General features: G+C 36.3%; 1 protein-coding gene and 1 long non-coding RNA gene across 4 annotated transcripts in view; one reads left to right on the top strand and one right to left on the bottom strand.

The window, feature by feature from the left end:
* The window catches only part of LOC107206971, a 43,194-nt gene that overhangs the window by 8,782 nt on the left and 7,621 nt on the right, over positions 1-26,791 (top strand). The window contains exons 4-7 of one of the 3 annotated variants that reach the window (XR_001522570.1): positions 3,148-3,248; positions 8,074-14,598; positions 16,986-17,031; positions 17,450-17,578. This is a non-coding gene — a long non-coding RNA (uncharacterized LOC107206971). The remainder of the gene's footprint in view (positions 1-3,147; positions 3,249-8,073; positions 14,599-16,985; positions 17,032-17,449; positions 17,579-26,791) is intronic. The other 2 variants (XR_001522568.1, XR_001522573.1) reach the window with 2 other exon arrangements.
* LOC107206970 (heparan sulfate glucosamine 3-O-sulfotransferase 1-like) overlaps positions 21,175-26,791 on the bottom strand; it is a 45,452-nt gene continuing 39,835 nt past the window's right edge. Inside the window, exon 2 of the mRNA XM_015633511.3 lies at positions 21,175-22,827. Within this exon, the coding sequence (XP_015488997.1) occupies positions 21,779-22,708 (930 nt within the window). The 5' untranslated portion in view covers positions 22,709-22,827 and the 3' untranslated portion in view covers positions 21,175-21,778. The remainder of the gene's footprint in view (positions 22,828-26,791) is intronic.

Raw genomic sequence — 26,791 nt, 5'->3', positions numbered from 1 at the left:
AGTTAGGCAATAGTACATTTAAATGATGTAAAGTCTCTGTGACCTTCCAGTTTCTGCTAATCCACATGGAGTTCTTATCTAATGATATTCTGCATACTCTAACCGAATTCTATAAAATATACCTCTGCTCCCTCAAACAATATTTGTATCTTAAGAAGTTCATCAGTTAAGCACAAAAGTTTAAATAGTTGGCATGTGTAAACTTAGTTAGCTTAAGCATTTAACTTCAAATAGTCAAAATTTACATGTCCTGAATGAATAGAAATTTGAAATTAGATAAGATGTCTTAGTCATAAAAGAGAATGAAAGCAGAGAATGACAAATTGATGCATGAGAAGCAATATATGAGATGTGGTTGATAAATTATCTTCTGATATGTTAATGAATTCCAGATAGAGAAGTTCACAATAAGATGACTTATTGAGATTTTAATAAAGTAAATTAAAAATTGAAAGGTGATCTGAATGAAAGAAGCTCCAGGAATCTTTGAAAAAATAATTAGGAATTTGAGTTTTTAGAAAGGCTTTTTATAGACTTTGACCTTTATACTCACATATACACATACTTGCATTTTACATAAATAAATCTGAAAAATCTACTGATGCTACACTTCTCCTTATGCTTACATGGAAATAACAAATTCTATAATACCTACTTAGAAATATGCTCTGCATACTTGCATTCACTAAAAAAATTCATATTTATTGCCAGATTCCTTTTGGTCTCACAGAAAATCCTGCATATCTGTTTTACAATGATAAGTAAAGATAGAAAGATGAAAAAAAATATAAACAAATAACATATTTATGACTAAGACTTTGTTTTAGTAAAAACAAAGCAGGTAGGATTTCCTTAAGGAAAACCAGTTCTGTAGTGCTCTTTTATCTGTTTTGCTTCACACAAGAAACAGAAGCAACTATGTAGGGAAAAAAAAAAAAGGAACTATTGCTGCGGCAGTAAAAAGTAATTGTAGCTGTCGGTTCTGCCTGCTAGTTTTCTAATTAACTGGGTGAAACTTATACAGCCAAGATGTATCTTTAAAATCCAAGAACAGCCTCCATGGCTTTATTTTTTCTGAAAAATGTTCTTAGTGTCTCAGCATCTGATTCAACATGTTTGTATTATCATTTTCTATCATTACAGTATATTTTATAAAACAAATTTATTTGCGAGATAATTCCTATAATACAGAATATTTCCAAAAGCATCAGTATTCTAACTACATTTAAGTGAGTATTTAAACACTGATTAATCTTGAGAGGTAAAAATCATCTGCTGTGTCTACAAACAATATAATGGATAAGATTGAAAATATGCAATAATATATTTGCATAAAATACAGGAGAAACAGTCCCCCACTAAATTTAATCTAGCAAAAGTTCTCATTATATATGTAATTTTTTTCTTTACTGCTTAGATCATTATTTCTTTTCTCTTTTAAAATTAAGATCTATTGAACGTTTGTTGATTCCCCCAGCATCAAAGTAAATCTGCATAATTTTAACCTCTTCAACATGAAATTTAGGCACCATTTTATATTCCGCATGTATGACAGGAATGCTTTAAATGTTGACTTTTACTGCAGGGGTATGAAATTTCTCTCAATACAGAAATTTTGTTGAATGTCTGCTTTTGGAATAAATAAATGCAAGACTTTTTCTGTCTCCTTTCTCAGACGTTCCCAGTACTGTGATATTTTACTCCTTACCCAATATTGAAAGATATGGATCCATTACATTTGAGAAATTTGGAAGAGGCTTTATTTTCTGTTCTGCTTTTCGTTGTTGTGTGATAGCAGAAGGTCAGGCTGATAAAGCAGCACTGGCACACCAGCACAGAGAAGTCTCCCTGTCCCTGGGGAGGTTTTGCCCACAGCAGAGGTGTTGGCACAGGAGTGGCTGTTCTGCCTGCACAGTCCAGGAAGCTGCTTAAGGAGTAAGAGTCCTGGTGTCTGTAGCAGCTTTCTGCAGAATTCTATATATAAAGGATGTTAATGACCATTCACATCAGTAGAGGCATTGCCTGCAAAACTAGTGAGGCTTTTTTATTTTTTCCTTAAAATTCTTAAGCATCATGTAAAGAAATTGTTCCCGCAGTACTTGCCTTTGCTTTTTGCAATATTTTCCCAGGTTAAACATGCATCCAATTTAAGTATTAGGGAAGGAAGTCACAGTAAATTAACAGCTGGCTGGTAAGCCTGAAGCTTTAGAGAGAAAACTGCTCCTTCCTCTTTACAAAAAGCTTGGGGGGAAAAAACCCCCAGTTTTATCTTCAGTTATTTGGTTGCAGTAGTTGAGGTCAGGGTAAACTGAAATAGATGAGAATTGAATGGAGGAGAGATTAGGATCTACAGGTAAACACTGCTGACTTCCAAAGAATACAAGGAAATCTCACACTGTTGTGTCTTACAAAGTGTCAGAATACAGGTATTTGGTTGAGGATGAAATGAAACAATTATCATGAAATTGTTGCTTCTCAGCTCTTTAAAATAATTGATCTCTCATTTGTTATTGGGTTTATAAATGTAAATTCAATGTCATTCCTGTCCATAATAGAATTGCTAAGTTCTAGGTATTATTCATCAAGAAAACACACCTATGACAGCTATCAAATCAAACATTTATTAAATTATGCAATTTATATTTCATTCCTGTACGCAGAACACCTGAAAGTATTGCAGCATTAATACAGCTCTAATGTGGTTTAACTGCTTTATTGCATGAACGTGTAACAAAGCTTCATGACTGAGCAATAGCAAAGTCCACATGAAATGTGCATAATCTAAAGAGCTCTCTAGGGCAGAGTTTGAAAATCTGGAGTTTCTGTTTAAAAGTGTTGAACATATCTCTTTAAATAACAGCACGGTACATTAGAAGAAAAAAAAAGAATGTAAGGACTATGTTGATTGTTATCAACTAAAGAATATATTTCTTAGATAATAAAAAATTTTCTATTCACTGAGTTTGATCAAAATGTTGTAAATTCCTACTATGACCTAAATTCAGATTAAAGTAGCAGAAGAATCTGGCTTTGAATTATGCCATATAGCATAAAAGAAAATGAGGATTTGATGAGTAAATTATGGCTCCTGAGGTTTATTGCTTTTTACCTGACCACCTTTTGCATTATCTCTCTCTGATACTGCAGATCCTGGTAATTCTCCAGGTGATAAACCAGAAATAGGAAGTGTGTGATCAATCTCTCTCTCCCACTTTGTCAGCTCCCATGTTTGAAGTTCAAGTGTCAAGGTAATTGCTCTTTTTTCCAGCTATTGGAAATTTGGGACTGTATTAGTGTAACCTTGTCTTACTCTTTTTAAATCAAAGCATGTGTTTTTGTTTTCTGGTTATAGAGAGAGAAAAGCATGGAAATATGACACCAGAATACCCTGTAGGCTTAAACAATAGAGGGTTGTATCAAGCTGATGAACATAAAGAAACCTATGATTTTTCTTTCAGTCTTGCATTTCTTTGGGACTGGTTTTATTTTCCTAAGCTACCTGAGATGGCAAGTGGAGCCAGAATATTTCTGAACCTAGTTATTTTCTTGCCTGTTTTTTGTATTGTGTCTCAGAGGGGTCTGGTTTGGTTCCTGTACTTATTTGAAAGCACAATCTGATTTATTGAGAGTTTGAAAGGAAGATGGCCTGAGTTGCCATTAGCATAATTTATACCCAGTTGCAACTAAACAAGGCTTGCAATTGCCTTCCTTTTATAAGAATGAAGTATGTGATCAGAAGGTGAGGTTAGCTAAGCCAAACGCCTGCAGAATGAATTTAGCATGGTGGGTTTGGGCAGGAGCTCTGGAGAAGGTGCTGTCCCCGAGGGCAGAGGGCTGTGCAGGCTCCGTGCAGCTGCTGACCAGAGGCTCCAGCACAAGGACCTGAACTCAGCTGCTAAAGCCATTGAGGTGGAAATGAGAGCAGGCTGTGTTTGAATCCCATGATGAGAATCACCGTGCCCAGCTCTGTGAAATGGCAGGCAGATTAAGGAAATTCATGCGGCACGTTGGGCAACTTGCAGAGATGATCTGCTGCCTGCAGCTGGTTCCCTGTGTAATTCTGTGTTATTGTTGCAAGGACAGACCAGCAGAAGGGAGTGTGACTCCTCACAATGTTTTGCTGTCTGTCTCGGCTGCCTGGTAGCACAAGGTTTAAGATATTTTTTGTGTTAATATTTAAAGTCCCAAGAGGATTGCATCCCAAGTGCATTTTTGAGTTTCTGATGCCCTGTATTCCATTTCAATCTTGATAGTTGGGAGGGAGAGATTTGGGGCCCGAGGGCTTTCTGAAATGAGCCAGCTGAGAGTATTCAGTATCTTTTCCTCTGGAGTACTGGCTTTGTGGAATTTTTCCCTCCAGAGCGCAAATGTGTGATAAATTTAGTATATTTAAAAATATATTTTCCATGTAAGCTTTGCGTGACAATACTACCAGCTGTAATTATCTAACTGTTAGTAGTTATAATTTAAACTATCAGACTAAGGAAGAAAGACTATGGGAATATGCTAGTCTTATTAGAGTCATCACCCATTGCCTTGGACAATGGTTATGAAATATTATTAATTTGACATTTTCAGCTGACTTTCCAGTACTTTGGAGAATCTCTAAGAGGCTTTATGATTGCTTATTTTAAATCATAAGACATTAAGTGCTTCAGACAAATAAGATTTTTATGCTCTTCACTTGTAAAATGCACAAAGGTCAGCTACTAAACATGCTGAGACTCTTGCTAGAGGTATCTTTATTATTCTGTCTGTATTTCATCTGCCTGTCATAACTACAGGAGCAGTAAATCCAAATTCACCCCCAGATGGGGGCAAGAAAACAAGGAGCACTTAGTAGTAAGAGAACAGGCTGCTTGGTTAAGAGAAACAAGGACTCAGTCAGGGAAGGAGAGATATAACAAAGTTTCTAAAATGTAACAGGTAGCAGAACCACAGTAGTTTGCAGAAGAATTTCTTACACAAGCACTTCTTTTAAGGAAAAAAAGCTGATGTGAATTTTGGGAATGTGATCTCTTATACTATTGGTTACCAGACACACAAGCAGTTACACTATTGGCTATCCAGGTGTGTGTTCTAATCTGACAGTGGAAATATTATAAAAGCTATATACACTTTCAATAAATGTTTTCTAGTTAAACCTGGGCTGGGGACCGTGCATCATTCATACACCACAAATGGCTCCCTGAACAGGGACACACAAGCTCCTAGGTGATCCCAGACCTGTGGCATATCCTGACTGTACCAAAGGTGGGATTCAGGGGTTGCTGAGGATGTCCTTTCATCACTGGCTAAGGAACAGGTCAGCCTTGCAAGCGGTCAGGAAAATTTCTCTATAAAAATGGGCAATAATATAAGTAAACTGGAAACTCTCCAAAAAGACTGTTTATTGCATATTACAAAGGAACAAGGCTATAAAATACAAGAAAGAAAGCTTATACAACTCCTTATATGGGTGAAAACTTATTGTTCTTGGTATCCCCCTGATGGCTCCTATGACCTCGATCACTAGAAGCAAGTGGGGGAGTCTCTAAAGTCTCATCAGTTAGGCAGTCATGAGGTTAATCCTGATGAATTCATTACATGGCAGATTGTTTACTCTGCACTACAAGGTTTTTGCAATTGGGAAGAAATATTACACCCAGCCATAAATTCATCTGCAGACACTTCCCAAGCACTCACAGCACCGTTTTCATGTCCTGATTTGGTTGTCTTGCAAGTGGAGAGAATTAGTGGGGAGGAACCAGAGGACCATCTTGTGAATCTAAGGGCTATTGATCTAAGACAGGAATGTGATTTATGCCCTGCTATAAAGCCACAGACGCTGAAAGCTACGGCTGCATCACCATCTACTGACACAAAGGTGCTAAAACAGCAGACATGTCCCCCATCCTATGAGCCCTTAAGGCATCAACACGACTGATAATGAACTTCCACTGTTCCCCGAGCCAAAACACTTTTTAGACACCTGCCAAAGATGAGCATTAGATAAAGGGGATGTTGAATTGCTCCATGCTATGCCCACAGTCCATCAAGGCAATCAGCCTTGTCATGATCAAATTTCTTATGAAATGGTTAAGGAACTAAGAAAATCTGTGAAAGAGAATGGCCTGCAATCTTCCTATACGATGAGACTTGTAGAAGGCATAGCAAAAAACTATGTCATGTTACCTGCTGACTGGAAAGTTTTATTTAAATTGATTATGACAACAAGACAATATTCAATATAGTGGGCAGAATATGAAGAGTTATGTGAAAATCAAGCACGGGCTAACATGAACACTGGTAATTCTGGAATAACAAAGGACCACTTGGCAGGGACTGGAGCTCAGACAACCATAAGAGATCAGTTAAGAATGCCCCCAGAGATGTACAACCAGGTGAGGGGGCTGGCTGTAAGAGCTCTGAAAAGAGTGCCAGACACTAACAGAACAGAACCTAGCTTCTCCACCATAAGACAAGGACCCCAAGAACCCTACATCACTTTTATTGATTGCTTGCAAACAGCTGTGAACAGGCAAATTGATTTACCAGCTGCAGCAGAAGTTTTATTGAAATCCTTAGCCTATGAAAATGCTAACGCCGACTGTTGTAAAGCACTTGATCAAATAAAAACCAAACCTGGTATTTCCTTAAGTGACTTTATCAAAACTTGTGCACATATTGGTACAGAACAATACAAAGCAGATTTACTAGCAACTGCCTTAGCTCAGCAGCTACAGGTGGCTCAGGCAGTAATTAAATGCTTTGACTGTGGAGAGAAAGATCATGTGAGAAAGCAGTGCTTAAAGAATAAGCAAGGGAATAAAAAAACTAGTAAACTGTGTCCCAGATGCAAGAAAGGTTGCCATTGGGGTAATGAATGCCATTCCAAGTATGACAGAGATGGAAAACCTCTGCCACAACGGCAAAAATTGAAGGGCAGCGTGAAATCTGGTGCTCTACAATGAAACAGGATCCAGCTACAGCAAACCCACACAGCTCAAGTTACATCAGTGCCAGGCAGTGCCAGCTTGGACTTGGCAGTTTCCACCACAACCACAATAAATGGACATGACTGCTGTTTTAGCACCTTACACCTACAGGCTTAAATGGACCCCTGCTTTTTAAATGCCATGCGTTGCTACTTGGGAAATCATCATCATCTAAAAGTGGACTTTTTATTTAACTAGGGATCATCATCTCTGATTCTAGAGGGTGAAATAAAGACCCTAGCTTGGACTTCTTACCCACCTTGTACTATCCCAGCAGGATCATGCATTGCTCAGCTGATACCACTCCCTGTATTGCCAGACATGCACCTGATACCATCTGTCAGTGCTGACAGGGGCACTGGAGGTTTTGGGAGTACAGGTACTCCTAACATTTTTTGGTCTGAACTTACTTCAGTTCAACAACCTTTTCTAACCTGTATTATAGATGGCAAGTCTTTTACAGGATTAACAGATACTGGAGCAGAAATAACCATCATCAGCAAAGATGAATGGCCACCCACTGGGTCCTTAACAACTGCAGCAGTGATCATTGTGGGCGTCAGAGGTCAGCAGATGCCAAAGAACTCAGATATAGGACTCAGTATATGAGCCAGAAGGGAAACAAGTGCAGCTCAAACCATATGTACTTTCTACTCCATGTAGGCTGTGGGGAAGAGATCTGTTATCACAGTGGGAACTGACATTGACAACAAATTTTTAAAAGTGGCCACTGATGTGCAGGTGAGACTTAAACTCACATGGAACACATCTGTGCAGATTGATCAGTGGGCCCTCAGAGGGAACACCTGTAATAAGCACAAAAACTGGCCAAAGAACAATTGGATCTGGGAAAATACAGTTCCTTTCGCTAGCCCATGGAACACCCCAATATTTGTGACTCCAAAAAAGACTGGCAAATGGAGACTAACAAGATCTGAGAGCTATCAGTGCAGTAATAGCCCCAGTGAGTGCACAGCAACCCAGAATTCCTAATCCAGCAATGATCTCTGAAACTTGGGAATTGTTAATTATTACCTAAAAGGTTGTTTTTTCACAGTTGCATTACACCTGATGATGCACCTCATTTTTCTTTTAGGACAATCCTTGAACAACAGTGGACCCATACAATGGTATCGCTGGGTTGTGTGACCACAAGGGATGAAAAACAGTTCTACCATGTTCCAGCTTGTGGTCACAAGTGCTTTACAACCACTGCAGCAGCAATTTTCAACAGTTCCATTGTATCATTATATGGATGATATATTGCTAGCAGCAGATAACTGCTGTAGTGCAAAACTGTTTTGTCTTTTTGGGTATTTCTCTTGACAAATATGGTCTTTGTATTGCAGCAGACAAAGTTCAAACTGTCCCACCTTGGAAATATCTAGGGTTTCTATTATTTGAACAGAAAATTGTTCCTCAGCCCATTGTGCTGTGGACCTCTATTAAAACATTAAATGATTTGCAAGAATTATTAGGAACTATTAATTGGCTTGGACCAACTGAGGAATTATCACCCTTATTTAATTTGCTTAAGGGAGACACAGATTTAACACCTCCTTGTGAACTTAATCCAGAAGCCTGTGAAGCATTGCAAATTGTGATAGATAAAATTCAGTCATCCTTTGTATCCAAACAACAAGCAGAGTTACCACTGGACTTTTTGTTATCATAGCTGAATTCCAACCATATGCATTAATAGCAGAGTGGTGTGATGATAAACAACTGTGTGTCTTAGAGTGGGTATTTTTACCTCACACATTTTCAAAAACAGTAACCACCTTACTTAACATGATTGTTAGACTGGTTTCCACAGGACAAAAATTATACCAAAGCCTAAGTGGGGAAGATCATTCTCATATCCACATTCCTTTTCCTGCAGACACTTTTAAGGATATGTCCCAGGAGCCATTATCTTTACAGGCTGACCTGACAGACTTTTTGGAAAACATTGTTAATTCTTTGCCGCAAAGTAAAGTTTTGCAATGTTTAAAAGATCTTTCTGGATAGTTGTATTTTCTAACACTGTCACAACCCCTGCCTGGAGCAAAGACAGTCTTCATCGATGGCTCTGGGAAAACTCAGAAAGCAGTTGTTGCTTGGAAAAATTCCACAGGGGATTGGGAAAACTCTGTTATTTTTCAGCCAGGGTTGACACAGCTAGTAGAATTAGCAGCTGCTGTAGAGCTTTTTCAGTTTCAATTTTCAGTTGTTTTTTCCAGTTGTTTCAAATGAGCCTTTCAATTTAATATCATATTCCTTGTAAGTTGTTGGCATATTAAACCATATTGAACATTCCTTTCCAAAGCAAGTGCACAAGAATTTGTTTATAGTGTTATCTACTCTGTATGATTATGCTCGATACAGATCTCATTATTTTTAGGTCGTGCATCTTTAAGGTGTCACTCATCTTTGCCTGGACCTTTGGTGGAAGGCAGCATAGTCATGGATGCTCTAACAACAATGGAAACAACTCCAAATCAAATTACACAGGCAAAGTTGTCATGTGAATTCTTTCATAAGAATGTGAAAGCTTTGAGTAAACAATTTAATCTTACTTTTTCTCAAGCTAGACAAATGGTTCATTCTTGCCCAGAGTGTGCATGCTTAATGCCCTTACCTACCACAGTAGGTACAAATCCAGGAGGATTAGGTGTTAATGATGCCTGGCAGATGAATGCTACACAGATTTCTTCTTTTGGCACTTTAGAATATGTGTATGTATCAGTTGGTATATTTCACATATTCAAAATTTTTTGTTTTCTCCTCTCATAAAGGGGAAAAAGCAAGAGATGTCATTAAGTGAGCTATTGCTACCTTAGGAGTTCCTGAGGTAGTGAAAACTGATAATGGTTCAACCATATGTCTCACAGCCAATGAAAACCTTTTTTCACTCTTGGGGTACACGTCACTTAACTGGAATACCTCATTCCTTGAGGCCAAGCTGTTGTGGAATTCACAGACACCCTTTAAAGGAATATGCTTCTTAAACAAAAAATGTGTATAAACCCTTGGTATAACACCCCAGGAACAATTGGACAGAGCAACATTTGTTTTAAATTTTAAAAATATTTTCAGATTTTATAACAAAACAGCAAGTTTTATATTTTACAGCAAGTAAAATAAGGTTTTCCCATGATACCTTTAACAGGTTTTCCTGGTTTGAACCACCTGTCTATTATAAAGATTTGCAGAGTGGACAATGGCTAGGCCCTCTGCCTTTGCTAACATGGGGGTGTGGATATGGCTGTGTTTCTCTATCCACAGGGCCTTACTGGTTACCTGCAAAGAACATCAGACCCACTGCACAAGAATGAAGGCTTGAAGGCATCACAATTTTAGTTTGGTTATTAGTTACAATGGACTTAGGCACAACTTATGTAACCTTTTTTGTCATCCTCAGCAAATTCTTGAGGATTGTGAGTGAAGCATGGGTCTCACAACCAAAGACCAATGTTTGTCTCACATTAGCCAAAGCAATTATCCAATCTATGCTTTGAAATTAATCACTTGGACTGGTCATATATATACACACATGTGTGGTTGGCACTCTCTTAATGAAGGATGAGTGGAACAAGTTATACAATCAAGCAGTTACCCGTGCTTGTACCACTCCAGGTAAGCCTAAATCATCATGGTGGTGTTTGGGATCACAGCAACCTAATGCTGGCCAATCTGTGGGGTGGAATTTGGGCAATGTTAATACAGGCATGAGAAAAGTAAGTAACGTCCCTGCTCTCTCACTGCAGCCTCAAGAACTGGATGTACTAGGCTCTGTAAAAGTTCCTGTATCTTTTTTATCTTAATTATGCTAACGATCCAAGCACAGGCAACACAGGAGTCAATATAAGTGGCACTGGAATTTTCCAGAATGCCTCTGCCTGGTGCAATCTTACTACTTCCTCTAAAGTCACAAGTGGGACCAAAGCAATAAGCCTGCCCAATAATATATTTTTAATATGTGGCAACAGGGCATGGATAGGCATTCCAGGTAAAACAATGAGGGATCCATGTACTTTTGGTTGTTTAACCATGTTTTATCCCAGTCTTGAAGCACTAATTGGACACTATGACATGGGGGAAATAAACTGTAACTCTGAGGTTGAATTCTGGAATACTGCAAAGAGAGTTCTTAGTTCTTTAGCTGCCTCTGTTGATACTGCACATGCCTTGAACATAGTTAGTAAACTAGGCTGTTGGCTTATGAAGGAAAGTAGTGTTACCACTAATGCTTTAACAGGATTGCTGGCAGATTTTGGCTCTGAACATCATGCAACACTGCAAAATAGAACAGCAATAGACTCTTGATTGCTAGCCCAGGAATATGGATGTGAAGACTTCCATAGAATGTGCTGTATGACCTTAAGTGACCACGTTGAATCCATTCACAAAAGCATCCAGGAACTGAAGGAACTGTCTGGAGAACTGTAGAATGTCTATTTGTAGCAAAACCAGGGATGAAATCCTTCCAGCCTATTCTCCTGGCTGGGAAGTTTAAATTTTGGACCTTGGGTTAAATGTGTAGTTGGTTTAGCTATAATGGGATGTACAGCACTTTTGATTATGATGTTATGTTTGCCGTGTGTCTTTTCTTGTAGTCAAGGGCTTATCAATCAGAACATAAAGAAGGTAATGCTTATGCAGACACACACTGTACTCGCTTTGCAATGCTTAGTAAATAAAAGAAGGGGATATGCTTAGGAATAAGAGAACAAAGACTGCTTGGTTAGAATAACTATGACTTTTCAGTCAAGGAAGGAGAGATGTAACAAAGTTTCTAAAATGTAACAGATAGCAGAACTGCATCAGTTTGCAGAAAAAATATACAAGTGTTTGTTTTAAGGAAGAAATGCTGATGTGAATATTAGGAGCATGATCCCTTACATTATTGGTTACCAGACACATGAGCAGTTATACTATTGGCTATCCAGATGTGTGTTGTGACAGTGAAAATATTATAAAAGCTATATACACTCTTAATAAATGTTTTCTAGTTAAACCTGGACTGGGGACTGTGCATCGTTCATATGCCACACCCACATCCTGTGAAATTCTGACAAGGTTTACTTAACTTAAAGTTACTTTACTTAACTTGAGCAGAATATAACTGTATCTGAGCTCCTATTGAAGACACAGGTAGCGTGAATAAAATATCAGAGTGCAGGCACATCCAAATAAAGGGTCCAACATCAGCTCAGGTGTTGTGTCTGTAACAGATAGGATTTTTTTCTGACACAGAATCAGGATCCCATTTGTTTTTTCAATTTTGATCTTCCTATCAATAAAGTAGCAGAAAAGCTTAAACATTTATTCAGACTTTTCTATTGCTCTTACTTTTGGCATTGTATTATATTATATTGGTTATTGGTATTATACTACTATTGGTTATACTACTATTGGTTAGTTATGTTACTATTGGTTATAGGTTATAAGCTATAGTCTTATAAAATGTTTCAAGCACTTACTTCCTTTAAGGCAGTTATGTGAAGTTTGACAATTGACCTTGCTCAGCTTATTACCACTAAAAGAGCACTGCTACACTGTGTTTCTTGATATTCAAAGATATCTAAATGATCATCAGTGAAGAGCAAAGAAATAATGATTGAACACAACTTTGAATGAACAGGAATAAAACAAATCTTTTAGTAATTCAGATAAAACATTTTCTAAAGTAAAACAAAACTGTTTAAAATAATTTCTTTCTGTTATTATTAACATTGAAAATACTATATTTATTTAAAGAACTGGTGGCTTAATCAGCATTGAAGGCATGTTGCAAAGTGTTACAATATATTCTGTCATTTGGCTCAGCTTTAGGCAATTATACATGTAAATATAATTACTATGGTATTCTTTTTTTAAACATATTAGTCTCAAGTTTGTGATGAATGAATCTGCAACGTGTTTTCTTGACACCTTTTTGAAGTGAATTAATTTAATATTAATTTATTTTAAATGTGCCAGAAGCATCATCCTATTACTAATAAGTCAAAATAGACAGCAGGAAATGCAGGTCCCTTCCTAGCATTGCCAGAACGCATCTCTGTGTGTATCCAGCAATCTGGGTGATATGTTGACAGAATGAGGCCAGCGATGCAAATAAAGGAATTCTCTCTCCTCCTCTCCTTGCAGTTTATTGCTTGTCATTGACTAATTCACTGACTAGAATTCCTACAGAAAAATCAAACTAGTAGTGAAGCAGCTTTCTTATTAGCATTACTATCAAATGTTTAATTTGTGTATGAGGCGATAAGAGTATTTGTGTTTCCAGAATTACAGCTATTTAATTTGGTTTATTGGCTGCCTAAGGCTGAAGTAGGATTCTCTAGGTATATAAATTTCAGGCTGGATTCTTAACACGAATTAGAGTATTTTTACTGCAGTTGCTGTAGCGGACTGTCATCAGTGTCACTTTACATTAGTGAAACACATGAATCCAAATACTTCTGTTAGATACCAAATAAATACATATTTTTTAAAATGGAAGATGGTTTTTTTAATTTAACCCCCCCTAAATATCTTTAATTATGCTTGCTATGTGTGTTAGGATTTGTTATTTTGTCTTAATCACTTGCAAGGTTTTAATCTGATTCCCTGACATACTAACACAGCAGAGAGACAAAATATATTTATTCTTACAAATCATAGTGTATGTTTCAGCTTTTACTGTTCTCAGATCAGGAATGCTCAATTTAAGATAAAAACTATTTATTCCATAAAAGATAAAAGCCAGAATTCATTAACAAATGAAAAAAATACCCCAACAACAACAAAATCAAACACAGAATTAATAGATAGAGAAAATCAAAGATAGTGGGAAGGAAAGTTGCATTTATATTAAATAAATATTCTGTGTTTTAGTATAAAGTGAAATAACAAAATCTTGCTCCCTTTGATCAAAATACACAGATGATCAGGATAGGGAGTCATACCAGCATATACAACTGTACTCAATTCTTATTTGAAAAAAAGTAGTCATGGGCAAGGGACTCTAAGAAGACAGATAACAAGCTTCTGTATTTTCTGGCTCATTGTATCCAGTAGGTACAGAAAGCCAGATTAGTATATTTTATTCATATTGATTTGAGTAGCTTTATTTATCTAACATAGTTACCATCTGTGAAAAACAGTGCTTTGCACAAAAATAATGGAGAATCTAGTAAAAAAAAATAAATGGGGCTTCCAAATTTAGTTTGCTGTTACCAATGGAATACATACTGCAATTTGGCAAAAATCTGTCTTGTGGGTGATTTGAGGGGTAAAAAAGCACCTGATCACTCATTTCCACACAGACACTCTACAAACTGGAAAAAAGATTTTTCTCAGATTGAAGCCTGAATCTCTGTTTGATGGAAGGGGGAAACCAGTCCTCCCAAGCTCTCAAAGCTGTTGCAAGCAGACATTTAATTGCTGAAGCAGCCCTGCTCTCTCTAATCTGGGGCACACAGCTCAGCAGGTGCCCATTTTAAGTGACCATAGTTGTATTTCATTGCCCGTTTTTCCCACTTATCTGGAAGTGTAAGACTTGGCTGTCCCCATGCCTAATCTTTGTATTTTTAATGCAGGTGATGTATATTGTGAACAGTACCCATGTGATACTGAAATCACCTGGCAAAAAAAGGTACTTCCTGTGAAAAGATGTTTTCAAGGTGGAGATGAGAGGGAGCAGTGCAAGGCATAAAAGAACTCAATGGGAAGTGAATGGTGTTGTAATGCTGCTAAAGATGTAGTAACTTTTGAATGCTAATACCTTATTTAGGACATCAAAACAAAAGTGTTTTTAAATTCTTGGATGCATTTGAATTTTAAAATTCCACATTTGTTATTAAAAATGTAGAGGAGGATTTTACACTTCCACACACATACACATACTCAATTAAAAGAAACTAAAACAGAAAGTTTGTTTTTTAAAAGTATGAAAGGCAGTTTGCTCAAACCCTGTTCTGGTGTGCTTCCTGTGCATAAGTAGGCCCTACATATATGATCAGCTGGCTGGTTTTTCCCCAGACAAACTGTGCATCTGTTTTATTCTTTTTGTCAGGTGTAACCTGACAAAGAACTTCAATCACTGATTGTCAGGCAAACACATAATTAATGTGACAAATAATAACTTACAGATAGCTCATATCTAACTGTTACCTCTGGCTTGGTATGCCTTCAACAGCATCACTTTAGTGCCCAGCTGTAGATTCTGCCTGTTTTTGTTTTAGGCTCAGAGTATTTTGTAAGCTGTGTATGATGCATGCCTGTAACTACAGCATATGTTGTTTATGAGCCCTTAATCTTTCCTCACTTGAGGCAGCACTGCCCCCCCGCAGTTTGCAGAGTTCCATCTGCATCACTTGTCTTGAATTGTAGATTTGCATCATGGCAGAGTACAGAAAAGGTACCTTCAATCTTCCCATGACAGCTGCACAGCATTTTTCTAGGCTGGCAGTCCTTGTCAAACCAACAACAAACCTGCTGCATCTGGTGCTGCTGATTTTCCATAAGGCTTTTTAAGATGCCCAGCATTTAGTGAGGACAGTTGTTACTTCCCCTCCAATTTACCCGGGTATCACTGCAGAATTTCACCCAAGGATTGACATAATACACTCAACCTGTCCTACTGCACTGTAGAACTCTCTATTTAGATGAAATACAGCATTTTGAAAATGCATATTCATGTATATTCCTCATAGCCTAATGATCACAAAATTAATTTGGGCATGTAGAAGACCTAGGAAAATCCCTGAAACAGCATCTTAGTCCTGTGAATTGTCTTACCAGGCCAATCAGAATCTAAATTTGTAACTGTGCCACCTTGGGTTAACAATTATTTCACAGAAGAGGGCCCTCAGCTCAGGTTTTATCATGTTCTCATTGCCCTTGTCTTTTTTTTTTCCTATTGCAAGTTTTGCTGGTACATCCCTAGCAGAAAGTTTATGATGTATCAAAAAGAAAACCTTATCCAACCTGAGTAGCAAAGGGAATGGCTCCTTAAATACCTGTGCTTCCTTTTAATTACTGCCACTTGATTTAAATCTGTAAGGCAGTGCTTTGGAGTGACAATGTGTTTACTCTAACATTCATCCGAATAAGAAAAATTGGAATGTGGCTGTATTATGTCATGAGCAGAGAGAAAATACTGATACTGTTAAGCTGTTATCTGTCCCTATATAGAAGTGTTTTTTACTGAGAACTGTAACAAATTGAAGTAATATTAATTATGGCACGATAATGCTCTACTTTTATTGCAGGGTGACTCAAACCACCTTTTTATCTCAGAGAAAACAATATATAATAGAGAAATGGCTTTGAGAGAAAAACTGTACCCCAGTTGAGAGTTTATATGAAGGTATTTTTTTAAACACTTACTGAGAGGTTTTTGTAATGTCACTGAAAGAATACACAATGTAAAAGTGTAAAACTATTGACTCAGACCCCACAGTATTTGTTACATGGGCTAATACAGGAGAATCTGAACTTTTTATCACACCTATTTTCACAGAAAACTCTTATTTTTCTCAGTCTCATTTGATCTGTTGTATTTTCCCTGGGCAGTAGATTCACCTTCAAGGACTAATTTATACAATGCAGTTCTGTTACTGTCTTGGTTTCCAAAATGTTTTCAGGAATTGTGGTAAGCTCATGTCACTGTTAATTAACCTTAAAGGCAAGACAATACAATTCCTCTGTAATCACAGAATGATACTGCAGAGTCTTTTTAGCCACTGTTGGTTCTAACTTGTAAATTAGTTTTAGAAGATAGCAAAACAATTTATAAAGTCACATTGAAACTTGAAGTAATCAAAGTGGAAACTATTTGGCTAGTAACTAAATATTGTTCATTAACTGCTGGTAATGACTAATGTGCTAGGCCAATTATTACTGATTTTATTTCCAATGTGTCTGCATACTTATGACAAAATTCAAGCTTTTGACGGAAATGAAGACCAAATACAGAAAATAATAATCTACAGTAGTATACCACTTACTTTAATAATTTAAATATTCCTTTCTCCTCAGGGAAACGTTATTGTGCAATCCTCATTCTGAATCAAAATTTTTGGGGGTAAGTCTCTCTTTTTGTTTTTATTTTTCGGTTAAATTGTGTAAGTAAACTGGTAAATCATATTTTTGGTTTTGACCACAAAGATTAAACAAGAAATTATAGGGATTATAAAGAATATTAAAATTTTTCTCCAACTCATGAAAACATCTGAACAGACAAAGGAAATATGCACTAAAATTTGATGGAAACAATTTATTAATTTATTTTTAAAATTTTTCAAATGCATTAAGATAGAAAACTCCTTACGTGGATAAGCTTCCCTACAGTAGTCAATCATTGGTCTTCAATGGATAATCTTTATAGATTTATCAGTTTTGTATCAAGAGGATAGCAAAGGAGCTGATGTGCAGCAGCATGCAATGATGTGTGTGCCCTCTGTAAAGTCCTCCACAATTAAAAATTGTCTCTGCTCTAACAGGTATCCTTTAGGAGGGACTCTAAAGGCTAAACTTTCAATGCTAAATTGTGAAAGACCAGAAGTCAAGGTCCAAAGTTTTTGAGCAGCTGGACACAGGGGATACAATGAAGAAATCCAACCCTTTTCCTGGTAAAATAATGGGTTAAAGTGCAATGGAAGAACTTTGTTATTTCTTTCCCATTAGTTAAGTATGGGGCAAAATCCTAGCTTTTAAGTTTCCCAGTAATTTCCTTTATGTACTACAGATAAAATAAAATAAAAAAAAAATCACAAAAAAAAAAGGAGGTTGTATTAGACTCATCTAGACATTAAATGTGTGCTGCTTATTGTGGTTAAACAGATCCAGCTGCTTGATATGGTTAATTCTCTGTAATGCTAGATCAAAACAACTATAATGGCATTTTTACTAAAAAACAAAAGGAAGAATATTTAAAGTGAAAGCTTAGTCTTTCTGGAATGTTAAACATCAAAAACTGGTCAAACCAGCATAAATTCTGCAGTAGTCTTGCACATGTAATTATATCACCTGTCCCAGATGCACCCAAAAATCTTTGAAACAACAGCATGACTTCTTCAAGTGACCTTCCCACAAGAAATTTACTTTTGCAAACAACACTTGAGTATCAGATAATGAGATGAAATTTCTTTGATAATCAATTTAGAGAAAAGTAATTTCTGCTTTACTATCAGTTGTGTAAAATCATGAGATATATGTAACTTCTTAAACTGTGAACTGTCTCGTTAATAACACCTGCATACTGATTGTAAGCCTACAGGTCTTCCCAAAAAATTGGCTAGTTTTGAATTCCAAGGGTCAAAAACTGAGAACTTTTTATTTTACTGTTACTCAACTGTGGCTCAATGGAATGTCTGTTTGGCTGATCTGATTCCCTCCCTGAGCATGAGGGAAGGAAGGTTTTCTTAAAGACTGCAAGAATGGAAAAGGTCAGGACGGCACAGAAGAGTATTTTTCAGTCCAAAAATGAGAAACTGATTGAAAGTTTGAAATGTAAAATTACAGTCTAATCTCTGTTTTGCAGAGGTTAAGGTGCATAGTTTTTGACCATTCACCAAAAAAAAATTTGTTATGAGAATCATGGTTTACATAAAAGCAAACCAAACAAACTAACCCCTCACCCAGATTTTATTCATATACTTATTCATACTTAATATACTTCTCATGATACAAGTAAACTCTAAAATAATCATGAAATACATTCCATCAACTCTGTTCTTCCCCAAAATGCTGAACAGGAATGAGGAGTGATAGCAAATCAAATAGATATGTGCATCACTAATCCATACAGCTCAGCTCTCCTTGAAATGTAAATTCCAGAAAGGAACTTGGATTTTCAAAGATGCATACAGTTTCTGCTAGCTGGTGCTCCTGCATTCAGCTCATTTAAAGATTAGCTGTAAACTTCAGACAAGAAAGACGTGATGCCTGCAAGCATAAATGTAGAAAGACATTAGAACATTTCTATATAGGGACAGATAATAGCTTAAAAATATCAGTATTTTATCCCACCTCATGATATAATATAGCCATGTTCCATTTTTCTGATTTGGATGAATGTTAGACAAAGAAGTCACTGTTAGACACCTGCAGTGATTACAGTTTGGCTATCCAGTGTCCTTCTAGAGAAAATAACCCTAAACTTAAACAAAACCCTAAACCTAACAGCCTAACCCTAACCCTCCTAGAGAAAATAACCCCAACCTTAAACAAAAAACTAACTCTAACCCAAAACCCTAGCCCAAACCCTAACCCAAAACCAAACCCAAACCCAAACCTAACCATAACTCTAACCCTAATCCTAACCCCTAACCCTAATCCTAACCCCTAACCCTAATCCTAATCCCTAATCCTAACACCCTGACCCAAACCCTAACTCAAGCCCTAACCTAACCATAACCATAACCCTAACCCTAACCATAAATCCCTACCCCCCTAACCCTAACACTTCCTTTTTCTTGGAAGACTTGAAATCTAATGTGGCATATGGGCATCTGAGTTTTTCAATTACTAGCATCTTCCTTAAACTTTTGTTAAAGTGTACATTGTTTTCAAATTTACTTCTTGTAAGAAAAAAATTAAAAAGAAGAAAAACAGATTTTCAGAATGTGTAAGAAACAGAAAGTTATATATTTTTGTCCAATATAAGCTGCATTTAGGTTGCTCCCTTTGATAATGTGTTTCTGAAATGAGTGGCCTGGAAGGGCTTTTGTTTATCACTGAGATTGCACTGGTCAGGAAGAACCAGCCACACTAGAGAGTATTGGGAATTCGGATTTGGGTGTTCTGTTATCAGTGCTGTGCCCACAAAATGGAAAGAGCCATTCTGATATAGAACTGTACTGTTAATTCAGAGTTCAGAAATATTCTGGTTTAACTTTTTACTTGACAAAAGATAAAGAACTGTAGAACTGTTAGAAAGAAAAGACTTGTTAGACTGCACAACTGTAGTTATTACAGTTTGCCTATCCAGTGTCCTTGTAGAGATGGTAGAAGAGCAGCATAAACATTCTGCACTTTGACTAATACAAATATTTTTGTATTTCCACAGATTCTTATTTGACATTGTATTTCTTAGTGCCTACATCTGATCAATATTAATGATTAAGAAGCCACTATCTCAGAAAAGTGGCAGAAGTAAAAGAGAATTTGCACCATCTATAGAAATCAGGGATGTAGTAAATATATTTCATAAAGGTAATTTCAGAGACTAATTATATGCTAGTGAAAATAATTTGCTTTCACATATACACTGTATTTTCTCTCATACATACATATACAAGTAGTAGAACAGATAAAAAATAATATTTATTATAATATTTTTAACATTTAGCATTTTTTGAGAGAATATTTTATGAAAGTTATTTCCACATAATCTGAGTCTGATTCTATCCAGCTTCAGAAGAATACTGCTATGTGTCTATGTAGCCCACTCATAAAGTATTAAAAGCTTAAAGATTAGCCCTGCAATACATACCTGTTATGGAAAGTGGAAGAATCCCATGGTAGGAACACACACTCCTTTAGGCTGAGCAGTGACAGGTAGAAGGACACAGATGCAGGACCCTCACCAGGGTCCAGTTGCGTTTGATGCTCAGAGTTGATTTTCCTCTTTGGTATTGATATGCAATAAAATGCTTATGTGAAAAGGCAGAAAAATCAGCAGAATACTGTTAAAAAAAAAACCCTGAAAATAAAATCCTGATGCAGGGCTAAAAATGGGTGTGGTTCTTACCTATAATGTGAGTATGTCATGCTGAACACTGTGTCTGTGTGTGTCACACAACAAGAGGTTACTTTAATGCTGGGACTATCCCGTGATCTGCACCAGAAATGGCAAAATAAAACTACACCATGCTTCAGGGGGCAAGAAAAGAATATTTTTTTTTTAACAAGAGCAATTTGCCAATGGAGTTATATAAACCAAAATCAGGAGAACAATAGAATAACTAGTTACAGAGTACAAACATAATTCATATGGTAGTACTAAGAGCTTTTCCATTCAAGAGCAAAGTGACATAATTTATGCAATCAAGTATTTGTACAGTTGCTCATTAATTATTAATAATTTTTTGGTATTGATTTTTTTTTTAGTGTATAGAGTATCAGTGTTCCTGGGATATTTTAATTTCTTTACATTCAGAACTCTCACTTTAACCTTCTTCAAATAGTTCATATTCTTACTTCAAAAATTTTTTTGCAAACCCAAGACAGTAAGAGAGTGGTTTAATACTCATGTTATACAGACAGGTAGCTTCTAGATCACCTATTCAAAATTACAGGTGAAATAGATTCCTTCTATTATTAATTAAGTACTTCAGCATATTAAAGATGATGATTTATTTCTTGGAGCTACTATGTGTGCCCCTATTTTAACATACAGTTTAAACTTACTTTATGAAAAGTTCTATAAATCAACACCACTATCATGTGGAATATAAAAAATAATAACAACAAAAAATACAGAACAGTTAGAATAATACTATTTCCAATATTTACATTTTTTACAGTTAGATGTATTTTTCCAAAAAAGCAGAACTCTTGTAGAGATACATCTTTGCTAAGTCTGCTGAAGTTAATGTATTTGCATGTGAGAGAAAGAAGATCAGAATATGACTCCCAGTAATCATACAAATACATAAATCTTATTTTTCCCAACATAAAGAGTACCATTTCAAAGAGTTAACAGATGTTATTCCAATGAAGCATGTAACCAGGATGTTAATTCTCATAATATGAGTCTTTACAATTTAGAAAGATATGTCTGAAAGTTTGTCTCAGGCCCTTTTTAGGAAGCAGTGACTCCAAATGTGTTAATGCCAGTCAAAGGAATGATTAACCATCCTGTAAAATTTTGCATTGTGCTCTCTGAAGTAAGAATACAATTGCTCTAAGACAGTGCTGTTAACAAGAGGATGAGGACGCCCTTTGGACTCATGTAGACATCTCTCCCTCCCATCACTTCTGATGCAGTAGAATCCCTTGGTTTGGTTAAAATAAAAATTAGAAGACATAATTCTGGAAGGAAGATTTAGAAATCTTTCAACTTTTTGTAACTCAGGAAGAGGGTCCTTGATCAAAGTATTGCCATCCACTATGTGAATCTGATCCAAACTGAAATGCTTAAGCCACTTTTCCATATGGACATCATATAGACTTCTCTGAATAGCTTTGTATTTGGTGTTAAGCACTCCATTCTTAATAACAATATCTTCAAAGAGCTGAACAGGCTTGTGACTTTCTACTCTGTTGTAATATACTTGGGTATAGTCAGATATAACTCTCTCAGTGGGATCTCTTAGAATGAGCAGCAGTTTAATGGAGCTATTCATGTCATGAATTCTTCCTGGAGCCTGTGGTGATGTAAAATAGCCTGGTGTTTTCTCAATTGTAATTTGATTTCCATAAGAAAATGGCATCAGATTTCTATACCAGTCTATTCCTTTCACATAATTTTCATCCCAGTCAAAGAAGTGGACTTCTGTAGCTGCCACCACAATGTTAGGGTGAATATCCAACATTTCCAGCAAAGCCCTGGTCCCTCCTTTACGAACTCCTATGATGATTGTCTGAGGTATTTGTCGGCTCGTGCCAGGAGGTCTCACCTGTGCTGAATAGTGTTCACTTTTATTGCTGAATAATCCCACTTGTGACTTCAGTGTTTCCAACAGTGCCCCATTCTCAACAGGAGCACCTCGAGCATGAGTCAGCAGAAGATAAGCTGACACAAGTAGGAAGGCCATGTGGAGAGGAATAATTATTTCAAGATAATGTTTTGCTCAATTAATGAAAGAATAGGTGGGCCCCCTCTTGAGATGGTTGGCAGAACCTGTGGTAAGCACACAGCAAGCTTCTGAAGCATCTGCAAAATAAAGTAAGACAAGTCAGTGCTTCTAAGCTCATCATCAGTTAAAAAATTCAACTCACAATTAGCTAATCCACAAAGCTAATCTGTGATCCCAATAGGAAAATAATAGGGAAGCTATTTGTTTGAAATGAAGCTGACTTCATTATAGAAGGACAGAAAAGTCCCATGTGTGGGGGTTTTTTCTCCTTACCATGAGTGACCAATGATGGGTACCAACCTTTCAACAACTTTTATTTCCTCAAAGCAGATTAGAATTGTTTACTTGATTTTAAATCCTGACCATTTGTTGCTTGCTTTTATTTTCCTAATATAATTCCATATATACCACATACTTCTCTTGTTATAAATACTGTACCCCACACAATAACAATAATTCCAAAGAATACTTGAATGTCAACACCTTTCCTCAAATTCCCTGCTAGATTAGTATATTCTTCTATAAATAACAGACCAGGACAATGGTGCCACCATCTGGGTTCTACTGAGCTATGAATCATACAAAAACTATTCTCTTTACTTAGACACAGAAAACAAAACACAGATATAGGCAAAGTTTTGGTATCTGAGCCCTTTAGAGCAGAGAACTGACTGTGCCAAAGCAAGAGTAAAGTGACCAAGCTGGATCAGTGTGGGAAAAAATAAATAATGCAGGGTGGATGGATTCTCTGCAACTATCCAAGCATTGTGATGCACAGTCATGTAAGTATTGGAAAAGTCTTTGTAAAATCAGATCTTAAGATAATATTCTGCAGTTCCCCCAAAGCTCTGTATAAGAGATACCCAGGTGCTTTCTGGTCATCTGTTTAAAAAACAATAACCATTTTTGGAATAGTTTTGAATTATGGCTCTTGTTTTAAAGTAGTCTCAAAAATTACAACCTTAGCTCCTTCTCCAGTGTTCACTGTTTCTTTCTTCTTCTGAACGTGTTGGTCACAGTACTTCATCTCTTAGAAACAACCTTAGAAAATACAGCCAATTCCCATTTGTCATGGCACTGAGGAACATTCAATATTTCTATTTAAAAATTGTTTACTTTGAGTTTTACTTTACAGGCTTGAAAATTTTAAATTTTTGATAATAACAGTCTAGGCAATGCAGCAGATTCATTAAATCTATTTTCTAAATTTTATTGAAACCTTCTCCAGCTTCTTGGATGTCTAGGGAATGACCCCAGTCAGACTCAATGAGCACTAAACTCACAGTTATATAGCAAATATTAACCCTAAAATTGTCATTTAAAAAATAAACGATGACCTTTAGGGAGGAAATCTGCAGAGAACATTCCCTGTTATGTCCAAGCAAGACTTAAAGGGAAACTGCTTCTTCAAAAAGAGCACAGTTTCAACTAGGAACAGTGAGTATGCAATTACTAAATGTTGGAAAAGCCTAAGTACAAATTGGCTTTGTGATGACAGACAGGAATGCTGTTCTTTAAAAACTTGAAAGGATGTTTCATTTTAAAGATCACAATTTCTTTACTAGGGACTTCACACTGAAGTTCTGTTTGAAGTTCCCTAGAGCAAAGAATGCAAGAATTTCTATGGCAATCACAGGAGGGAAGAACAGATATGTTTATACCAAAATCATTTATAGTTACTATTCCTTTGGATGGCAAGTTTGGAAAATGGTAACCATGCTGTTTAGTGGTGCTGAGGGATTAAAATGCATTTTACAATAATGGCAGCTAATGTTGGTTTTGGAAAGCTCCTCAGGATGCATTTGAAGCGTCACAACCCAGGTGATTCCTGGAAAGCCAGCTTTCAAAGGAGGGACTCTGTTTTAATGATTTCAAGCCAAATTTTTCACAATTCTCAAGGTTCCTGAACAGTTCAATCTGAGGAAAGGCACAGCTATGCATAAGATGGTTTCAGAAGTAGCAGCACATGACAGCATGGCATCTTTCCAGACCTGTGGTGCCAGCAGCATGATTTGGGAGCAGGGGCCAAGGGAGGAGTTAATCATTCTTTTAACCTGTTCTGAAATCCCAGTGTTAGTTTGCATTCCATTCATCTTCATTGCTAAATTAAATTTCTTTCAGGAAGACTGAGGAATTTTTTTCATAAAAATCTTCCCATTTTTCTCAGTTTACCTCTTTCATGATAATACAACACATTATGCATTATAAATACACTTGCACATATATACATTAGATTACAAGTGCTTTGAACTAAGGGAAGGCCAGCCTGAATGTCTGCCAAGCAAGGGATTACCTATAAATACCAAGGTGGAGACATACAGTTCATTATCTGATTTAAATTCTGGAACTATCCCATTTTGAAACAGTTTCATGAACTGATTCTTGACAGGTACGTTAAGTAATTTTATTTAACTTGAAAGAAAACTATTTTTATATTTCTTGAGACTAACTGGGTTAATAGCTTAAATTGAAAAAATAGAAAAGAAGAGGGGAAAAAGCAGGAATTTCTCTGAAATAAACTAAAACCAGAGTAAAAAAGAAGCAAGTATTTGATACTGGGACTGTGCAGTAGTATAGACAGAGATGTGTTCTTCCTAGACCTGGTGACAGGTGAAAAAATTCTCAAATTCTCTTTTTTATTTTGTTTAAAAAACTCAAAACACTAGCATTATTTCATCCCTAACTAACTGAGTTCTCTGGTTTCATCACCTAAGAATCAAGTGCAAATACTGAAACCCAAAGAAGACTGTAAGCTGAATGAGAAAGTCATACTTATCACCGAGGAAAGATTGGTCTTCCAAAATATTCTCAGGTTCACTTCTGATGTGAATGAGAGTCTGCTTAATTTACCATCTGAAATCAGCAGTTCTCTGTAAAACATAGTCAGACAGCAAGAAGCAGAAAGGATTCTGCATATTCTGTGGGCTGAAGTATTGTTTGAAAAATAATTCAACATAATTATTAACCATTTTAACCAGTTTTCAAAATAATTAGTTGTTTTACAAATTTCTTAGAATCATTGCTAGAAAAAACCTTACTCAGGAAATACTACAGAAAAAATCAAATTCAAAATGTACTGTAAAACTGGCTCCTAAATAGATCAAAATTGCCTTTGGGAGCAATTCTATCAAAACAACATTTCAGCTTTGGCCTAAGACATTTGATGGATTTCAGTGAAGCTCTAAGAAGTTAGATTCTGTGGTTAGGTTATAATTGCTACATAAATGTAAAGGTTTTAAAGAAGATTTATCATATAATTGGAATGTTATTTGAATAAATTTTTGTTGTTGCTTTTATGCCTTTATGCAATTGTATTTTTAGAAGATATTAACTGCTTTTTATAATGAAAACAATATATTTTACACTGGTGCACTGCACCAATGAAGAATTTGAAAGTATTCTTATGAAACTAACCCCATGACACATGACCAGAATTACAATGCCTTATTACCATTTTTCCCCATTATTTGGTAGTGTTGGTGCTGTTTAGTACATAAGGAACATCAACAGACATGATACTTATTAAGCAGAAAAGTAGTTCAGAAATAAATTCATGCTGCAGAAAGAACTAATTAAGTAAATAATACCTTGGGCTGCTGTTTGTTTTATTTTTTTAAAACCTTAGACTAGACTTGAGAAGCTGCTATGCTGGCTGAAAAATCATTTTAATATTACAAAAATGTACTAAAGACCCTTAACTGCTGCACTCTACTCTGAAAAAACTTCTAAGTGTCTTATGATTTATCTTGCATTGGGGTAAAGTACAAAATCATAGGGTAAATCTGAAGATATTATTATTACTAATTTGTAATGTTATTAGTTCCTAATAATACTTCCTGTATTACACTGCCTGTAATGCTTTTCATTGGAGAATTCTGCAGCACTCTGAGTTAATGAACTGCCTGCACCTTATTAAGGCACCATTCTCACCTTGCAGGAAATTGCTACTGACCAATGTATAGATCCAGTTCAGGAGTGCAAATGCTTTGGGAAGTCAGGTTAATCCGATCTGCTCAAGGTCACAGAGCAGGTTTATAGTCC

Source organism: Parus major, chromosome 6 (genome assembly GCF_001522545.3).
Source record: "Parus major isolate Abel chromosome 6, Parus_major1.1, whole genome shotgun sequence".
Taxonomy (NCBI): Eukaryota; Metazoa; Chordata; class Aves; order Passeriformes; family Paridae; genus Parus; species Parus major.
Note: the sequence above shows the minus strand (reverse complement) of the source record. Positions and strands in the feature narration are given on the sequence as shown.